This window comes from Dipodomys spectabilis, unplaced genomic scaffold, assembly GCF_019054845.1.
Source record: "Dipodomys spectabilis isolate Male_0828 unplaced genomic scaffold, ASM1905484v1 ptg000644l, whole genome shotgun sequence".
In the NCBI taxonomy this organism is placed as follows: Eukaryota; Metazoa; Chordata; class Mammalia; order Rodentia; family Heteromyidae; genus Dipodomys; species Dipodomys spectabilis.
In genome coordinates this window covers 624,628-641,604 of record NW_024871321.1, presented here as the reverse complement: position 1 = coordinate 641,604, position 16,977 = coordinate 624,628, and the positions used below count along the sequence as shown (strand labels likewise).

The 16,977-nt window shown below is 43.6% G+C and overlaps 1 protein-coding gene across 1 annotated transcript in view; it reads right to left on the bottom strand.

Moving 5' to 3' along the window:
- The window catches only part of Lrp6 (LDL receptor related protein 6), an 86,083-nt gene that overhangs the window by 34,265 nt on the left and 34,841 nt on the right, over nucleotides 1-16,977 (bottom strand). The window contains exons 8-13 of the mRNA XM_042671554.1: nucleotides 9,700-9,916; nucleotides 8,667-8,956; nucleotides 6,859-7,085; nucleotides 4,469-4,653; nucleotides 3,671-3,997; nucleotides 514-716 (exon numbers count right to left, since the gene is read on the bottom strand). Coding sequence (XP_042527488.1) covers nucleotides 514-716; nucleotides 3,671-3,997; nucleotides 4,469-4,653; nucleotides 6,859-7,085; nucleotides 8,667-8,956; nucleotides 9,700-9,916 — 1,449 coding nt within the window. The remainder of the gene's footprint in view (nucleotides 1-513; nucleotides 717-3,670; nucleotides 3,998-4,468; nucleotides 4,654-6,858; nucleotides 7,086-8,666; nucleotides 8,957-9,699; nucleotides 9,917-16,977) is intronic.

Below are 16,977 nucleotides of genomic sequence, written 5' to 3'. Positions count from 1 at the left end.
CCTTCTGCATTCCTTAAAGCTAAAGGCTCATAAGAACAGGGATCAGAACAAAGGCCCACCTGACTTCAAAACTTCTAACTCTGGAAAGACCAGTGACAGGGATGAACTCATCCACACACAAGCCCAAACCACCCCCCTACCATTTCCACCCCAACCCCATCATCACACAGTTCCTCTCAAGTAAAAAGTTACCCATTCTGGGGCTGGGAAGTTGGCTCAGTGGCAGAGCGCTTGCCTCGCATGCCTGAGGCCCTGGGTTCAATTCCTCAGCACCACATAAGCAAAAAGAAAAAAGCCAGAAGTGGTGCTGTGGCTCAAGTGGTAGAGCGCTAGCCTTGAGCTGAAAAGCTGAGGGACAGCGCCCAGGTCCAGAGTTCAGGCCCCACGACTGGACCCAAAAAAAAAAAAAAAAAAGTTACCCGTTCTGGGGTTTCAGTTAGCATCCACAGACACACAGACACACACTGCGTTAAATGAAACAGCATAGCAACTAGTAGAAGATAAGAACATTACCTGGCTGCCATCTTCTTGTGCCTTTCGGATCACGTTTTGCCGCGAGTCAATCCAATAGAGCTGTTTGTCCAGCGGGTCGTAGTCTATGGCCCGGACGTTGCGAAGGCTGTGGATAGGGAGGATGATGTCAGGACTCTGCTGTTCATCGATCACCATGCGGTTGATGGCGCTCTTTTGACTGAAGAGCAGGAAAGTGGTGGGAGCTTAGAAGGAAAGAGGAGACTTTGAGACAGAGTGACTAAGTCTTGCAGCACTCTTTCAAGACTGGATCCGCCTGCATGCAGTAGGTACTTCACAAAACAAACACAGCCAGGCTCAGGGCAGAACCCTTTGGCATGCCTCTGAGAACTCTCTACAGAGTGGCACTAAAGAGTATGCCATTTGCCAACCCAGTTATAAATTCACCCCATGGCACAGCTAGCCTACTTATGTTCACCTTGCAGTGTAACACGGTAGATGTGATTTCAGTGAAGGATTTTATAAAAACATATAAAAGACCCTATTTTACCTTATGTACATATGGTGGTTGCAATCAGGAAGAAGGTAAAAATCAACTCCTAACAGATGCAGAAAATCTGGACACTGGTGGCTCATAACTGTAATCCTAGCTACTCAGGAGGCTGAGCTCTGAGATCACAGTTGGAAGCCAGCCTGGACAGGAAAAGTCCATGACACTCTTACCTCCAATGAACCACCAGAAAAATGGAAGTAGCTCTGTGGCTCAAGTGGTAGAGCACTAGCCTTGAGCTGAAGAGCTCAGGGACAGCGCCCAGGCCCTGAGTTCAAGCCCAAAGACTGGCACAAAAAAGAAAATCTTTCTGGGTGCCAGTTGCTCATGCCTGTAATCCTACTCAGGAGACTGAGACCTGAAGATCGCTGTTCGAAGCCACCCCAGGCAGGGACGTCTGTGAGACTCTTATCTCCAATAAATTACTCAAAAAAGGCTGGAAGTGGTACGGTGGCTCAAGTGGTAGAGCACTAACCTTGAGCACAAAGACTCAGGGATAGTACCCAGGCCCTGAGTTCAAGCCCCACAATGAGCAAAAAAAAAAAAAATTATTTCTGGAATTTTCCACTTAATATGAAGGTTGACTGCAGGTCACTGGAAACCACAGAAAGCAAAATAGCCAATAAGGGAAACTACTGTCTACGTCTTAAATTCCATAATTATACGCTATTTCCCTTGGTACTCCGTCATTAAATCCAGCACAATCATGTCTTTCTCGGGAACAGAAATATAAATAGCCAAGCCCGAACTCTCTGCCTTCATCAGAGCCCCACTCCTGCAGTCCCTGGGTTTTATACGTTTTACACTCAGCTGCATATTGGCTCACGTTCTAAAGGAACTCACTGGCATGCACCAAGAAGCTTGGGACTTCAAGTTATTCTTAGAAATCCAGAGTGGAGCATTTAAAAAGAATCTAATGATTTGCTAGAAACCTCTATCGATTTTCTTGAAGAATTTTATTTTGACTACTATTTTTCTGAGTAAAATTTTAAAAATAAAGAAGACTAATTTGTATGTTTCCGACATAATAGGCACCACTTATCCATACTAAGACATACAGTGAGATAAGAAGACCCTGAATTTTTAGTTCTCAAGTTTTCCTGTCTAGGGTTCAATTAATTGAATACATAGTGGGCTCTCAATATATTTTACTGGATATTTTTTTCTAAGTCAGGCTTGAACCTTTAATGAGACTCCACAGCTGGGTAAAAATCTTTTTTTTTTTTTTTTTTAATGTGTATTAAGATTAAAACCAAGACTTGGGGCACAGTGTCCCAGGATGTCCCAGGCAGGAGGATGACTGAGCTCAGAAACAGCATCACCTATTGGTGGATGGATGGAAACAAACGTAGCTCCAAATAAATGCTTGTTTCAAATCTACTGAAGGTATTAGTAACTACAAATGGCTCAGTATTTCTGAGGAAAGTAAGAGTTTATTTACGGTCAGTGCTAAACCTGACACAGTATGTCTGAATCTACACTATCTATTTCAAACAACTCCCTCCCACAGGTGCTGCAAAATGATGTTGGCAGCTATCTGCATATTGCCTTCTCCCAACGAAGACGTGGCATGCAGAGGCTGGAGGGGTACAGCGGAGGAAGCTGTCCCGTCATCTTTAGAAGGCAGCTGTGTTAAAAGGAAGGTGCTGCTCTTGGGCAAGAATGAAGTGAGCTATAAGACCAAGCCAAGCCCAGCAGGCACCACAGTGCACTGAGCATGGGCTGGAGTATAGCCCACTCTTCATTAGCCAAACCACGCAACTTCCTGATGAAACATCTCCCTTGGGAGCCACCTCAGAAGACACACCTTCCCCCCACTCCCTTAATACATTAGCACAACTATGTTACTATGTCCGCCTTGAATATTCTCATCTCTAGATTTGTTTTTAATCATGTCTGCTAATTTGTCTTGTCTCTCCACTAGGACACAGGCCCTCATGTAAACATTGGTCATGGCCCCTATCTCCCCAGCAACCATGTTGCTGGCCTTGTTAACAGTGTTTATGTTTAATGCAAATTATTTTCTACATTTGACCTGAAAGCTATTGTATACCCACCCTTCCCTACAGCTCCAAAATCTGGATTCACCACTGGATGGGCAGATCTGCTAACAGAACTGGCAGAGACTAGCACATGCGCACTGGGTTTACAGCATGTGTACTCCACTTCCCCGTCTAGTTCTGAGTTAGACATCCTCCTTTGTGTGCCCTGTCTGGCCTCATATGCCAGGTGTGGCACTCATACCAAAATAACTTGTTCTATCTGGCTTGGCCTGTGCATTTCAAAACACAGGAGATTATGTTTTGGATTTTCCTTAATGTACTATCTATACTGCTCTTTCCTTCCTTCATTGTAACTAAGAATTATGTAAAAAACAAACAAACAAACACCAGTCATTCTTTTCTGTGACACTGTCTGGCTTGCCCTAAGGTAAAAGATTTAAATTTCTGTAGCATCAAGTTGTTATCTAAAGTGACAAAAATTAGCATCTCTCCCTTTGGTCCTCTCCTTTTAGATATTCTCCTTTTTAAACAATTGGCACTAGACTTCCACAACTTTTCACTCTGGAAAACCTGGACTGTAGCATGTAAAATGAGGCTTGCTCTTCTCATGTAACCTTAGCGGGGGCAGAGGGGACATGCAGCTCACCGCTACAAGTCCTGTTGTCAGCATTCAGGGAGTAGTGGGCAGGGCACCCACAGACGAACCCCCCAACGGGCACAGCCAGGCAGAGGTGGGAGCAGTGCCCGTTGCTGGAGGCACACTCATTCCAGCCTGCCTGCCGAGAGGAGTGGAAGACGAGGATGTCCATCACATAGTCCAAATGGCCCTGAATGATGGTGCGGTTTTGGCCACTTGTTTTATTGGCACGCTCAATGCTGCGCCGGCTCCAGTCCGTCCAGTAGATATAATCTTGGTACTGAGTTAAGCCAAAAGGATGAGGCAAGTCATCTGCTATCACTTCCCGATTGAGTCCTAGTTTCAAAGTCAGCAGAGAAGCAGGGGGTGAAATGTGTGAAGACACAGTGTCTTAACAGAAAGCATTACATCTGCAACTGATTTAAAATAGAACAATTCATTTCAAAACAATTCTAATACCAGACCAGTCCTAGGAAACTACTCCTGCACTTCCCACTAGAAATCACTGCTGCTGCTTCCAACTCCCATGAATGATCTGAGGCTGTATTTTCACTTCTTATCGGCCTGTATGTCAGCATTTGCTCCTCCCACAAAGAGAAATACCTACGGAACCACAGTATTACAAACAAGGATGAGATTTTCTTCATACTAAATAGACATGACTCAAAGTAACTAGACTGTTGTTAGTAATAATAAGGGTACACTGAGAAAAGGGAAGGTGTCGCTCACGGAATCTTTTCCATGGTGAATAGCAGCCATGACTTCTGTATGAAGAGCACGCACTGTGAGCAGAGCAGCAGAGCTTACCTAGCATATTTGAAGACTCTATTAAGTTGGTGTCCAAGTCTGTCCAGTAAAGCCGTCTCTTGGCATAATCGATGGTCAGACCATTTGCTCGACCCACGTTAGGAACCAATGTGGTTCGCTCACCTCCATCCATGGCGGCTCTGTCTATCTTAGGCTTTCCGCCCCATTCAGTCCAGTACATAAATCTGAGGAATTAACAATGGAAATGTTCCGTAAACATTCCACTTCGATAGGCCCACACTCATGAAAAGTAACTAAAAATACATATGGTAAACCAAGCAAATGGGGAAAACAAACGGGGCTGTAATTCTTCAATTACTCTGTCACTTTCAGCTAAACCTATTTTCACACATCTTAGAAAAGGATATGAGTTAGCTCTCAGCCTTTCTAATGAATTTGTTCCATTCAAACCTAGGAACTGGACACAAACCAATTATTTCATTATTGTGCACGAGCATTTATGAAACTATTATTCAAGATAATAGCAAAGGATCAAGTCCTGGTGCACGAATCTGAACACAGCAACTTAAATATCTAAAATACTGGACTTACTTTCAGCTTGTGTAATCAAAACAAGCTGCAAGAGCATACCACATGCAAAAGCAGCAATGGCCTGAAGTTGATGTCAGAAGCAAAGCCCAAACAGTCCATGGGAACATACTGCAACACTAAGAGGTGGATGCAAGAATGCCCTGCACTAGTAAGAGTGCACTGCACCGGTACAAGCGGTCCATGGGAGCATAATGCACCAGTAAGAACCAACTGTGGGAATGGACTGCACCAGTAAGAGTGGTCCATGGGAGCCACTGCACCAGTAAGAACCATCCGTGGGAATGCACTGCACAGGTAAGAGCAGTCCACGGGAGCACAGTGCACCAGTAAGAACCATCCGTGGGAATGCACTGCATGAGTAAGAGTGGTCCATGGGAGCCACTGCACCAGTAAGAACCGTCCGTGAGAATGCACTGCACAGGTAAGAGCGGTCCACGGGCGCACAGTGTACCATAAGAACCATCCATGGGAATGCACTGCACTGGTCAAATACAATGAGTCAGCTCCCTGCTAGGTCAGCAGGGCTATGAACATTACTAGCAGGTCCCTGTGGAATATAGCACTGAGGAACCCCACACCCTGGCATTGTAGAGATGGGGAGGCTAAAGTACTAAAGAAATGGGAAGGATTTGTCCTGTGTTTCAAAGCCAATTCCATGACTTGAACCTAGTCCTTGAGCCAAATGCCTTTCAACTCAGCTCGTAAGGGGCTAGTTTCAAAGACAGGGCCAGAAACACCACGGACAGACATTCACGTGCTACTGGGCCACTGATGGCGGGCACGGCAGCAATGTATGAACAAGCTTTCCTAAAAATGAAAGCCATTCTAGGCTCTGCTTACAATGCACTTGTCAGCTGACAAGCATGTGCACACAGAAGAGAACAACTGTGAGAGAAGTTTTACACTTGCCAGCAGCAACTTACACTAGAATCCTTAGTGAGAACTAAGGGCTTCTAAATTTATCTAATGAGTGCTGGAGCCCTCAGTGAGAACTCCGGACTTCTAAATTTATCTGACTGGCCACTAATGCTCAGAGAAAATACTACCATAATCTCACCACAATGTCAAAGCAGAGAAGCTGTCTTTGATAGCCTTCCAACTAGATGGCTAAGTAGCTAATCATGGGGTCACTGTGGTAACTTCATGGAACCCTTTCTAAGTACAGAGGCAGCAGTATTGCTATGTTCACAATGCTGACTTCTCCTAAAAGTTTTCCTTCATAGCTCAGATGTCTTCATTGCTGTCTGAAACCTGCTGGCTTCTCTAAGGACCACCCACCCACCTTGAAAAACAAGTCATGTAACTAACTCCATTTGCTTTCTGTGCCATCATGATAAACTTAACAGCCCAGCTTGGCTTAATGTATATTGTAAAATGGGGCTTCTCTGTGCAAGGCCCTGGCCTGGGCTCAATTCTCAACACGTAAATACTGAGTTGATAAGTAGTGGAGCTTTGGGCAATGTGTAGCCATCTCCCTTTACCACCCCCAGTAGACCCAGGACAGTAACTCTACCTGTTCTGTTTCTTCCTATACCCACCTATGATATGGTATAACTTATCAACTTGACCCAGTTAAGGGCAAAAGTGAGTAGTAAATTTGAAAAAAATCTAATAATAAGCTTTTATAAAAACTATTTAAGTTGTATGAATTCTTTTTTTCTGGGATTTTTCATGTACTCTTTCTGGATGCTGGGACCTGACACTGTGGGAAAGACTGCTGCTGTTTCTGAGCATTCACTGTTTTTGTGGGTTTACTACAACCATTTGGAACCTAGCATGGCGTTGCGCAAGCAAGTGCAGGTTGATGACACTCAGAATGCACAAAGAAAGCCGCCCACCCTTCTGCAGGATCCAAGGCCAGAGCTCTGGGGCTGTCCAGGTCTTTCCACACCAGAACCTGTCGGTGCTGCCCGTCCAACTTGGACACCTCGATTCGATTGGTCCCCGTGTCTGCCCAGTACAGGTTCTTCCCCAGCCAGTCCACCGCCATGCCTTCTGGGTAGTCCAAGCCAAACTCCACCACGTGCTCCAGTGCACTGCCATTCATAAAGGCCCTGCTGATGGTCTGCAGAAGCACAAAACACAGAATGATGGCCCTCACTAGTTAATGTTGGGGACAAGTGTTTAGTGGCAAAACTTTACACACCAACAAAATTCACAGGCAAAGTTTTCAAGAGCAGAAAAACCATTGGTATCAATCTCTAATAAGTGCAAATGTGAGTCCACTGCCACTTTGAAAAGTTGGAACTGCTGAAGAATCAGAATTGCTCCACTGGGTGGGAGATGTGGTGGCACCTCCTATAATCCCTGTGACTCAGGAGGCAGAGACCGGGAAGACTGCAGTTCAAGGCCAAGCTGCGCAAAAAGTCAGACCCTATCTCTAAAAAGTCAAGGGTGGTGGTTCACACCTGAGCCCACTTTCACCTGGGGTAGAAGTGAGAGGATATCTGAGAACAGGCTAGGCTGGAGTGTGAGACAATCGAAACAACGAACTAAAAGCAAGATCACTGGGGCATGGCTGGAGTGGCAGAACTCTTGCAAGTGGTAGGCCCTGAATACAGCTGCCAGGCCCAAGGAGTTTCCTCCCTCCATCCCCATACATACCTCAACATGTACTCTAGAGAGAAGAAAACAAAGGGATGCTTTAACTCATAATTTGCCGTTTTTTACCTCAGGCTTCTAATTTGTGTTTTAAATAATCAGGAGTCAAGTATCTTTAAGACATTTATCTGATAAAAATGTAGCTAAAGTTGGGCGCTGGTGGCTCATACCTACTCAGGAGGCTGAGATCTGAGGATCACAGTTTGAAGCCAGCCCAGAGAGGAAAGTCCATGAGACTCTTACCGCCAATAAGCACCACAAAAACCAAAAGTGAAAACCGAAAGACAGAGTTCAAACCCCAGGATCAGCACGCACACATGCACAGGCACACACAAACACAAAACACACTAGTTCAAGAAGTTCTCCCTTAGCCCAGCATTGGTGGCTCAAACTGAGATCTGAGGACCAAGGTTCAAAGCCAGCCCAGGCAGGAAAGTCTATAAGTTTCTTTTTATTTTATTTAATTTTTAAAATTTTTATTTTTTTAAAATTTTTATTTTTGTCGGTCATGGGGCTTGAACTCTAGGCCTGAACACTGTCCCTCAGCTCTTCAGCTCAAAGCACGCGCTCTACCACTTGAACACAGCACCACTTCCAGTTTTCTAAGTGGTTTATTGGAGATGAGTCTCACGGACTTTCCTGCGTGGGCTGGCTTTGAACTGTGATCCTCAGATCTCAGCCTCCTGCATAGCTAGGATTACAGGTGTGAGCCACCAGTGCCCAGCTTTATTTTTATTGTAAAGATACTGTACAGAGGGATAACAGTTACATGAGTAAGGTAATGAGTACATTTCTTGCTACTCCCTCCTTTGTTGTTCTCTCAAGTCTATAAGATTCTTATCTCCAATTAACCAGCAAAAAGCCAGAACTGGAGGTGTGGCTCAAGTGGTAAAGTGCCAGCTCTAAGTGAAAAAGCCAAGTAAGTACATAGGGCCCTGAGTTCAAGCCCTACAGTTGGCACAGGCATGTATGCACACACACGCACACACACGGAAGCTCTCCCTTCTAGTTCCTAAGGTCAATACTCCAAAATTCCCTTGCTTACCTTGAGTGATATATCAGTCCAATAAATGCGGTTGTCTGTCACATCAAAATCCAAAGCAGAGGCTTCCTTGACACCAGTGAGTGGAATGGCCACATTGTTATTGTTTGTTTCCAAAGAAATTCGTCTGATGTCTGCTCTCCTCGAAAACAGAAGAAAAGCCTCTGGGACAATGCAGGTCTTCATGTCACTGATGAGTTCAAAACCAATGGGGCAGGCACAGCGAAGGCCCTGGGGTCTGTACAGACAGAGATGGCTGCACCCTCCATTCCCCTCAGCACAAGGGTTGGAACCTAGAAGACACATTTGTTGTGAAGCACACAGAACAGGCTCACTGACACGACACAGCCCAATTTTAAGTCAATGCACACTTGAACAAAACCCCTTTGTACAACTAAAGATAACAAAAATTAAATCAAGGAATTAAAAAAAATCAGTACACATTTGGTTCACAAGGACTCACCTTGCTCTAATCGAGTTTCAAGTCTAACCAAATACCAAGATCCATAGGAAGTGGAAAGATGGCAAAATACTTTCCTTTATTCCCATAAGAAGCTTTACAATAAGATGTATCACTCATCCAATAGGATGAGGGGTGGCAAGGCCTGTGTTTGTGTATGTAACAACGCAAATTGTTCTAACAGAACAATCAAAGAATTAAAAGGCAGACCCTGGTGGCTCACACCCCTTAGCAGCTGAGATCTCAAGATCTTGCTTCAAAGTCAGCCCAGGCAAAGAAGTCCATGAGACTCTTATTTTCAATGAACCCACCAAAAAGCCGAAAGTAAAATTGTGGCTCAAGTGGTAGAACACTAGCCTTGAGCAAAAAAAAGATCAAGGACAGCACCTAGGTCCCCAGTACTGAGGGAGGGAGGGAGGGAGGGAGGGAGGGAGGGAGGGAGGGAGGGAGGGAGGGAGGGAGGAAAGAGTAAACATTTCTACACTGCTTCAAACATCAACAATTTCACTGGTGCTTTACAAACTACTCTTTGCCTCTGTTCAGGTTCCATTTTGAAGAGGTTTTGGAATGACTTACCAATGATCCGATGAACACTTGTGGCCTTTAGCCCCATTAAGTCAGGCAACTGATCTATGATGGTCTCCCGCTCTGCACTCCGCTTGTGCACTCTTTCGATGCTACGCCTCTGCCAGTCAGTCCAGTAAACATAGTCGCCCAGCAAAGTAAACCCAAATATGTGAGGAATTTTGTCTTCTACCAGTACTCGTCTTCCAGTGCCATCAGTGTTCATAACCTTCAAGTGTAGATTTGAAGAAGGAAAACAGTAAGTACTTAGCCTTCAAATGTATTTAAAAACAAATCCCAGTCATCTTAGGTTTTCCTATCACTTTCAGAAAATTACAACATGATTATTTACTGAGAATAATCTCAAATATCCAACATAAGCTTATACTTTTCATCTTCTCCTCTGATCTCTTATGATTCAACTCTAATATTCCTGGTAAATCTATTAATTGACTATGTCAAAATTCAAAATATCGGGCTGGGAAGGTGGCTCAGTGGTAGAGTGCTTGTCTTGCATGCATGAGGCCCTGGGTTCAATTCCCCAGGCACCACATAAGCAAAAAGAAAAAAAGCCGGAAGTGGCGCTGTGGCTAAAGTGGTAGAGCGCTAGCCTTGAGCTGAAGAATTGAGGGACAGCACCCAGACCCAGAGTTCAGGCCCCACGACTGGACCCAAAAACAAAACAAAAAAAAAATTCAAAATATCTTCACCTTAAGTTTGCAAATTTATTTTCAAACTGTAACATATTAAAAACTTTACCATATATCTTGTTTTTCAACCTATTTCATGTTATCCTGAGAGTTTTATTTCTGCCTTCTTAAACATAAGGAAACATTTTCCTACAAACACTCAACTCATAAACCACTGGATTTTTTTTAAAGAACTTTTTCCACTTAGCAGTCTTTTTATTTTTTGTTATTTTGATTAAAGCAGCCACCATTATCAAAAAACTATCAGATAAACACGATCTCAAAGCCAGGCATGGTGGTGCACACCTGTAATCCCAGCACTCAGAAGACGGTGGTTGGAAATCTTGAGCTCAAAGCAAGTTGTGTCTACATAGCAAGTTCTAGGCCAGCCTGAGATATACAGTGAAACTCTCTCAAATGATAAAAAGAGAGAAAGGAGGAGAGAAAAGAAAAGAAAAGAAAAGACTGCTCAAAAAATCAATTCTTTCATGTTATCATCTTAAGTTCAATAAGCAACTATTTTGGACAGGTTACAAGCTTTATAGAACTCCTTATGTTTAAAATAAAACACAGCAAAAGCTTGTCGGTACATTCTGAATCTAGAACAAGTGAAAAAAAAATACAGGCAATTCCAAATATTGCCCTTGTGCTTTAAAAGCTAAACCGACATGTTAATTACATCTGGCAACTCTTAAGAGTGCCTCACTGTATTACCTCAGAGTGGTTTAATTAAACTGAAATTAGGCTGCTGTCATTTCTAAAATCTCACTCAAGATCTGAACTAGAGTCTCCAGCGGTTTCAGCTGTCCTAACCACACTGTGGCCTTGGTTTATTATTCGGAAGCATTACCAGATCCTGTAAACCACACTGCGCATGTGGGCTACAGAGAGAAATAGACACAGGCGAGGAGCACCCTCTCTGCATGAGGGCCAGGGGATGGCATACTTTCTACAGACATTACAGCAGTTTCATCAGCTCATTAAATGTCAAGACAGGATTACCCATGAAACCTTGGAATGCAGCCAGTCTACTACCCAAATGGCTGCTATGCAACTTCACTTGACAAGACACGTTCAAGGAACAGATGACAACAGACATCCCAGCACCAATCATGAAGTGAGCTAGCAGTGCTACACTATCCCAGAAGGTGCACTTAAACCTCCAACAAAAGCCATGTGCTAGAGGCTCAAGCCTATAATCCTAGCTATAGCTAGCTAGCTAGATGGCTATAGGTATGCATGTGCACATTTATGTGTGTACATATGCGTGTGCATAAAAATGGTATTTTTAAAAACAGAGTAGGTGCGGCTGAGGCAGGAAAGTCAGCTGAACTGACAAGAATGAGGCGAGCGGAGGCACCACAGCAAGACCCCATCTTAATAGAACAACAAAAATAAAACCCAAGGAGCCTGGTGAACAGGAAAGTCTTTTGCTTTTATCAGTAAGACTAAAAAACTAGTGTGTGCGTGTGCGTGTGTGTGCGTGCATGTGTGTGTGTGTGTGCGTGCATGTGTGTGTGCGTGTGTGTGCATGTGTGTGTGTGCATGTGTGTGTGCATGCATGTGTGTGTGTGTGTGCGTGCATGTGTGTGTGTGTGTGTGCGTGCGTGTGTGTGCGTGCGTGTGTGTGTGTGTGTGTGTTACCAGGGAGGGAGTCAGAGCCTTGCTCAACTAGACAAGCACACTCTACTGAGCTCCATTCCCAGCCCTAAGTACAGCTTTTGGAATGGGCTTTCAGTTTATGTATGTACACAATGCTACGCAGATCAGCTGAGTATTATTTTCAGAGAGAAAAATAAAAGGAAACAAAGGCCAAAAGATAAATAAAACCCAAGCTGGGTGTTGGTGGTTCACACCTGCTACCCTAGCTACAGAGGAGGCTGAGATCTGAGGATCACGGTTCAAGGCCAGCCCAGGCAGCAAAGTCCATGAGACACCTCCAATGAACCACCAGAAAAAGTTGGAAGTAGAGTTGTGGCTCAAGTGGAACAGCATTAGCCTTGAACACAAAAGCTCAGGGACAGCACTTAGGCCCTGAGGTTCAAGCATACAAACATGTATCTGGGCAAACAGCATTTCAATCCTGCTAAAGCCCACGGAAGCAACAAGCAATGCCGTGTACGCAGAGGGGAGGCAGGAAGGTCTCCCTGCTCTGGAGGTGTAGTGTTAGGCTAACAGCTTTGTAACCTAGCTCCAGACAAGCTAGGTCCAAGTACCCAAGAAGTTTTCAACATGAAAAGAACACAAAAGGGGGGTATTTTTAAAAACAGAGTAAGTGTGGGGAAATGGGTGATGGGAAGGGAAGGGAAAGGAAGGGGAAACAAAGGAGGAGGCAACAATGCTTGATAAGAAATGTACTCATTATCTTGCCCATGTAATTGTTAACCCCTCTGTACAGTATTTTCACAATAAAAAAAAAAAAAAACACAAAATAGAGCATTAGCCTTGAGCTGAAGAGCTGAGGGACAGCGCCCAGGCCCAGAGTTCAAGCCCCACGACCAACATAAAAAAAAGAAAAGAAAAGTGGCGCTGTGGCTCAAGAGGTAGAGCACTTGCCTTGAGCTGACGAGTGCAGGGAAAGTGCCCAAGCCCAGAGTTCAAGCCCCACGACCAACAACAACAAAAAAAGAGCATAAAAGTATATTTACACTAAGTAATTTTATAATATTTCCGAAGGAGCTCTGCTTAGCATAGACTTTTACAATTATTATCCTCATTTGCAGACAAATAAAGCTGAGCAAGAGTCACTCCCCAAACCAAGTCTTTCTAAAACCCAAATTTCTCAGGAAGCCTGAGGAATACAATAAAGCCCTGACTTCCAGATAAAGGCCTCATTATGATAAACACTGAACAACAATTATCATATGCTCCACGAGACACTTCTGAGAGCCCCCAGAGTAGTTAGGCCCCACAAATGCAACAAGAGAAAACATTAAGTCAACAAGCAAACAGTGCCCCTCATTTTTTAAGCATGCCTACAAGAAATTCTAGTTGTAATCCAAGTAGGAAAAATTTAACGATCACATGTAAGTATCAAAAGGAAGATTACTCCCATGGTGATGACACCGTATGCCCCAGACTAGATTTTTAAAATATTCCTTATTAAAAAGAATCAAGGCTCTTTGGCTGGAATACACCACTGTTCCACAAAGTGCTTTTACAATGACAGAGGTGCTCAAAGGTTTAAAAATAGAATTGCTCCATGTCTGGGCAGTCCCCCTTCTAGTATATATCCAAAGGAATTGAAAACCAGATCCTGAAGAGATATTTGCTCGTTTGTGGTTGCATAGTTCACAAAAGCCAACGAAAAAGCAACATATGAATAGATTAAACAAAATGTAGTGCATGTATACACAATGGAATACTATTCTACTTGAATTTTATGAAAAGAAAATACCCCGCGACAAGCAACAAATTGACCATATCACATCCTATCCCAGTACCAGACAGATTACTAGAATGGCAGTTGGCAGAAGCTGGAGGGAGGGGAAAAGAAAAGGGAAGCAGTTATTTAAAGGCTAGTTTCAGTCATGTATCCCACTAAAGTGGCAGAGATCTGACAAGAGACCTGCTACACAAAACTGTGCCCACAGTCACACGACTACGCTGCACGCTTAGAAATAGCAAGATGACATTGTTTGCACTAGTTTTTGTTGTTGTTGTTGTTTTGTCAGTCATGGGGCCTGAACTCTGGGTCTGGTCGCTGTCCCTCAGCTCTTCAGCACAAGGCTAACGCTCTACTTGAGCTGCAGTGCCACTTTCAGCTTTTTCTGCTTATGTGGCGCTGAGGAACCCAGGGCCTCATGTGTGCAAAGGCCTCATGTGTGCAAGGCAAACACTCTACCACTGAGCCACCTTCCCAGCTCCACTAGATAGTTTTTACTACAATGCTCAACAATGCATGTGAAAAGGACACTGAGACCAACCTAAGAGGCTCTGCAAGCTCAAAACACTGCAACAAGGAAATGATCGCAAGGAACAGAACCCCTGGAAGAGGTGAATTTCCTGAGCAATTGGTCAGACAGATCGGTGAGGAGCCAGTACCTCCTCACTGGAGATATGTAAGAAGTGATATAGCAAGACACTATGGGCAAGAGGGAACACTAAAGAAAAGCAGGCCAGCGATGTGGCTCAAGTGGAAAAGTGTCTTGAACTTGCCTGTGTTCAATCTCTAGTACCATTAAAAAAGGCAGGACATGAAAACCAAAGCTCTTGTCCTTCAGGAATATAACACCTAAAGGAATGTATGAATTCAAATAATCTGATTGAACTAGAACTATCTACACACACACATTAGGGGGTTTTATATTAAACATGAGGTAAGGGATTAAGTATATCTATAATTCTAGCTACTGGGGAAGCTGAGATCAGAGGACTGCAGTTCAAAGTTAGCCCAAGCAGGAAGTCCAAGAGAAAAGCAAAAGGAAGGTATGGCTCAAGTATTATAGGACCAGCCAAGCTGGTCCATGAGCAAGCCAAGCAAACATGAGACCCTGAGTTCAAACCTCAGCACCAAAATATTAAAAAAAAAAAAGTCCAAGGGCAAGTTCAAACTTGGTCACTCATGTGCTTTCTAAGTACCAACTTGCATCAGATTATGCTAATTCTATAGGTAAAACTACCTTGGCTCCTTACTGGGAGGAAGCCCTTGTTTGGTATGGCTCTAGGGGTTGTTGTGGCAATTCAGGATAGCGTCAGTACACCTATCATCAAGTAAGCCTCTCTTATTACAGACTCCAGAAACGGAGCGAGGCAGGCAGATAAGGAGACAACAGCACATGACTGGATGACAGTGGCATGGGTGGCTATGGGTTATGGCAACTCTGTCAGGTAATGGTGCTAGGACTTCATCAGTGGGCAGCTCACAATCAATGAGCAGATTTTGCAAATTCATTATCATGAGGTGATGTAAAAAGGATATAGTAGGACAAAACCACAGGTACAACTCAGTGGACAGAGATTCAAAATCCAGGTGCTGTCTGTTCAGCTGAGGACCTACTGGATGGAGTTTCCTGGTCATTCTTCCATGATCAAGTCTCATGAAGGTGTAGGGAAAATGTATGCGTAGAGCATGGTACAGCAGCAGAAACCATTCTTGAAGGTTTCTCAGACAAAAAGTATCAGTCTAAAGGAACACTAAATATTACATAAACTGGCAAAGATTCAAAAGGAAGTACCTGCTGATACTTGCCATATAAGCATGAGAGTTTTATCTCAACAATAGGTAATTATATTATTACAATTTCTTAACACAGGATTAATCTTAGAAACCCAGAGCAGGAAAAAAACATCACAAATAGGCCCTTATGAGTTTTGACAGACTTTCACAACATACAGGTTAAAGATGCCAAGCAAAGAAATTCCTTTAAAAATAAATAATCCTTGGGGGGAAAAATTCCTTATTAGGTAGGGTGTTGATAAAAAAAAAAAAAAAAAGAAGTTGTCATCAGAGGAAAACATAGCCCTGCAATTTCAGGCTTAGAATATAAAACAGAACATTCACCAAATGCCAAGTTTTCAGCACACATCCTAGACAATAATACCCTCTTTATTCAAAATTCCTTGGCTACTAAACATGTTAATAGTCTCCATTTCTGCTGCCCAAAAAAGTTATGCCAGAAATAATTAGAATTGACAAAACCACATATAGCTATTGTATCCTCTAAAGGAAATTCATACTAAGATTTCAAACAAATCCAGATACTCTTAGACAAGAAAAATCTCTCTTTTTTTAAACTTATTAACTACCAGGTATTGTCACACTGTCAGCAGAACCTCAGAAGGAAGAGAAGCTTAGGTAAAAAAAGAATAATTGAAGAATGAACTGTGAGGAAAATTTAGATATGATACTGTCATTATTTCAATACAAAGCTTAATTTTTTTTATTTAGTTAAAAAGTGGAAAGGTACCCTCAAGAAAACACAAGCTGGGACTGGAAAGATGGCTCAGGGGCTGAGTGGTTGCCTTGCATGCATGAGGCCCTGGGTTCGATTCCTCAGCACCACATAAGCAGAAAAGGCCAGAAGTAGCGCTGTGGCTCAAGTGGTAAAGAGCTAGCTTTGTGCCAAAGAGCTGAGGGACAGCGCCCAGGCCCAGAGTTCAGGCTCCACGACTGACCAAAAAAAAAAAAAAAAGAAAGAAAAGAAAACACAAGCTAACCAAGCAAGGTGACATCCTCATATAATCCTACCACTTGCAAGGCAGAGGCCAGAGAGAGGCCAGCCTGAGCTACCTTCCACATTCAAGGCTTCTCAAAAACAAAGCCAGGGCCGGGTGCCATGGCTCATGCCTCCAAGCCTAGCTACTGGGGAGGCCGAAACTGAGAAAAGCCAGCCCAAGCAGGAAAGTCTGTGAGACTTTTATCTACAATATAACCATTAAAAAGCTGGAAGTGGTGCTTCAGTTCAAGTGGTAGAATGTTAGCCTTGAGAACAAAAGCTTAGGGACAGTACCCAAGCCCTGAGTTCAAGTCCCAGGACCAGCAAAAGAAGGATTAAAAAAACAAAGAGCACAAAGCCAGGTGCCAGTGGCTTGCACCTGTACTGTAATCTTAACTACTTAGGAGCTTGAGATCAGATCCAGGAACAGAGGTTCAAAACCA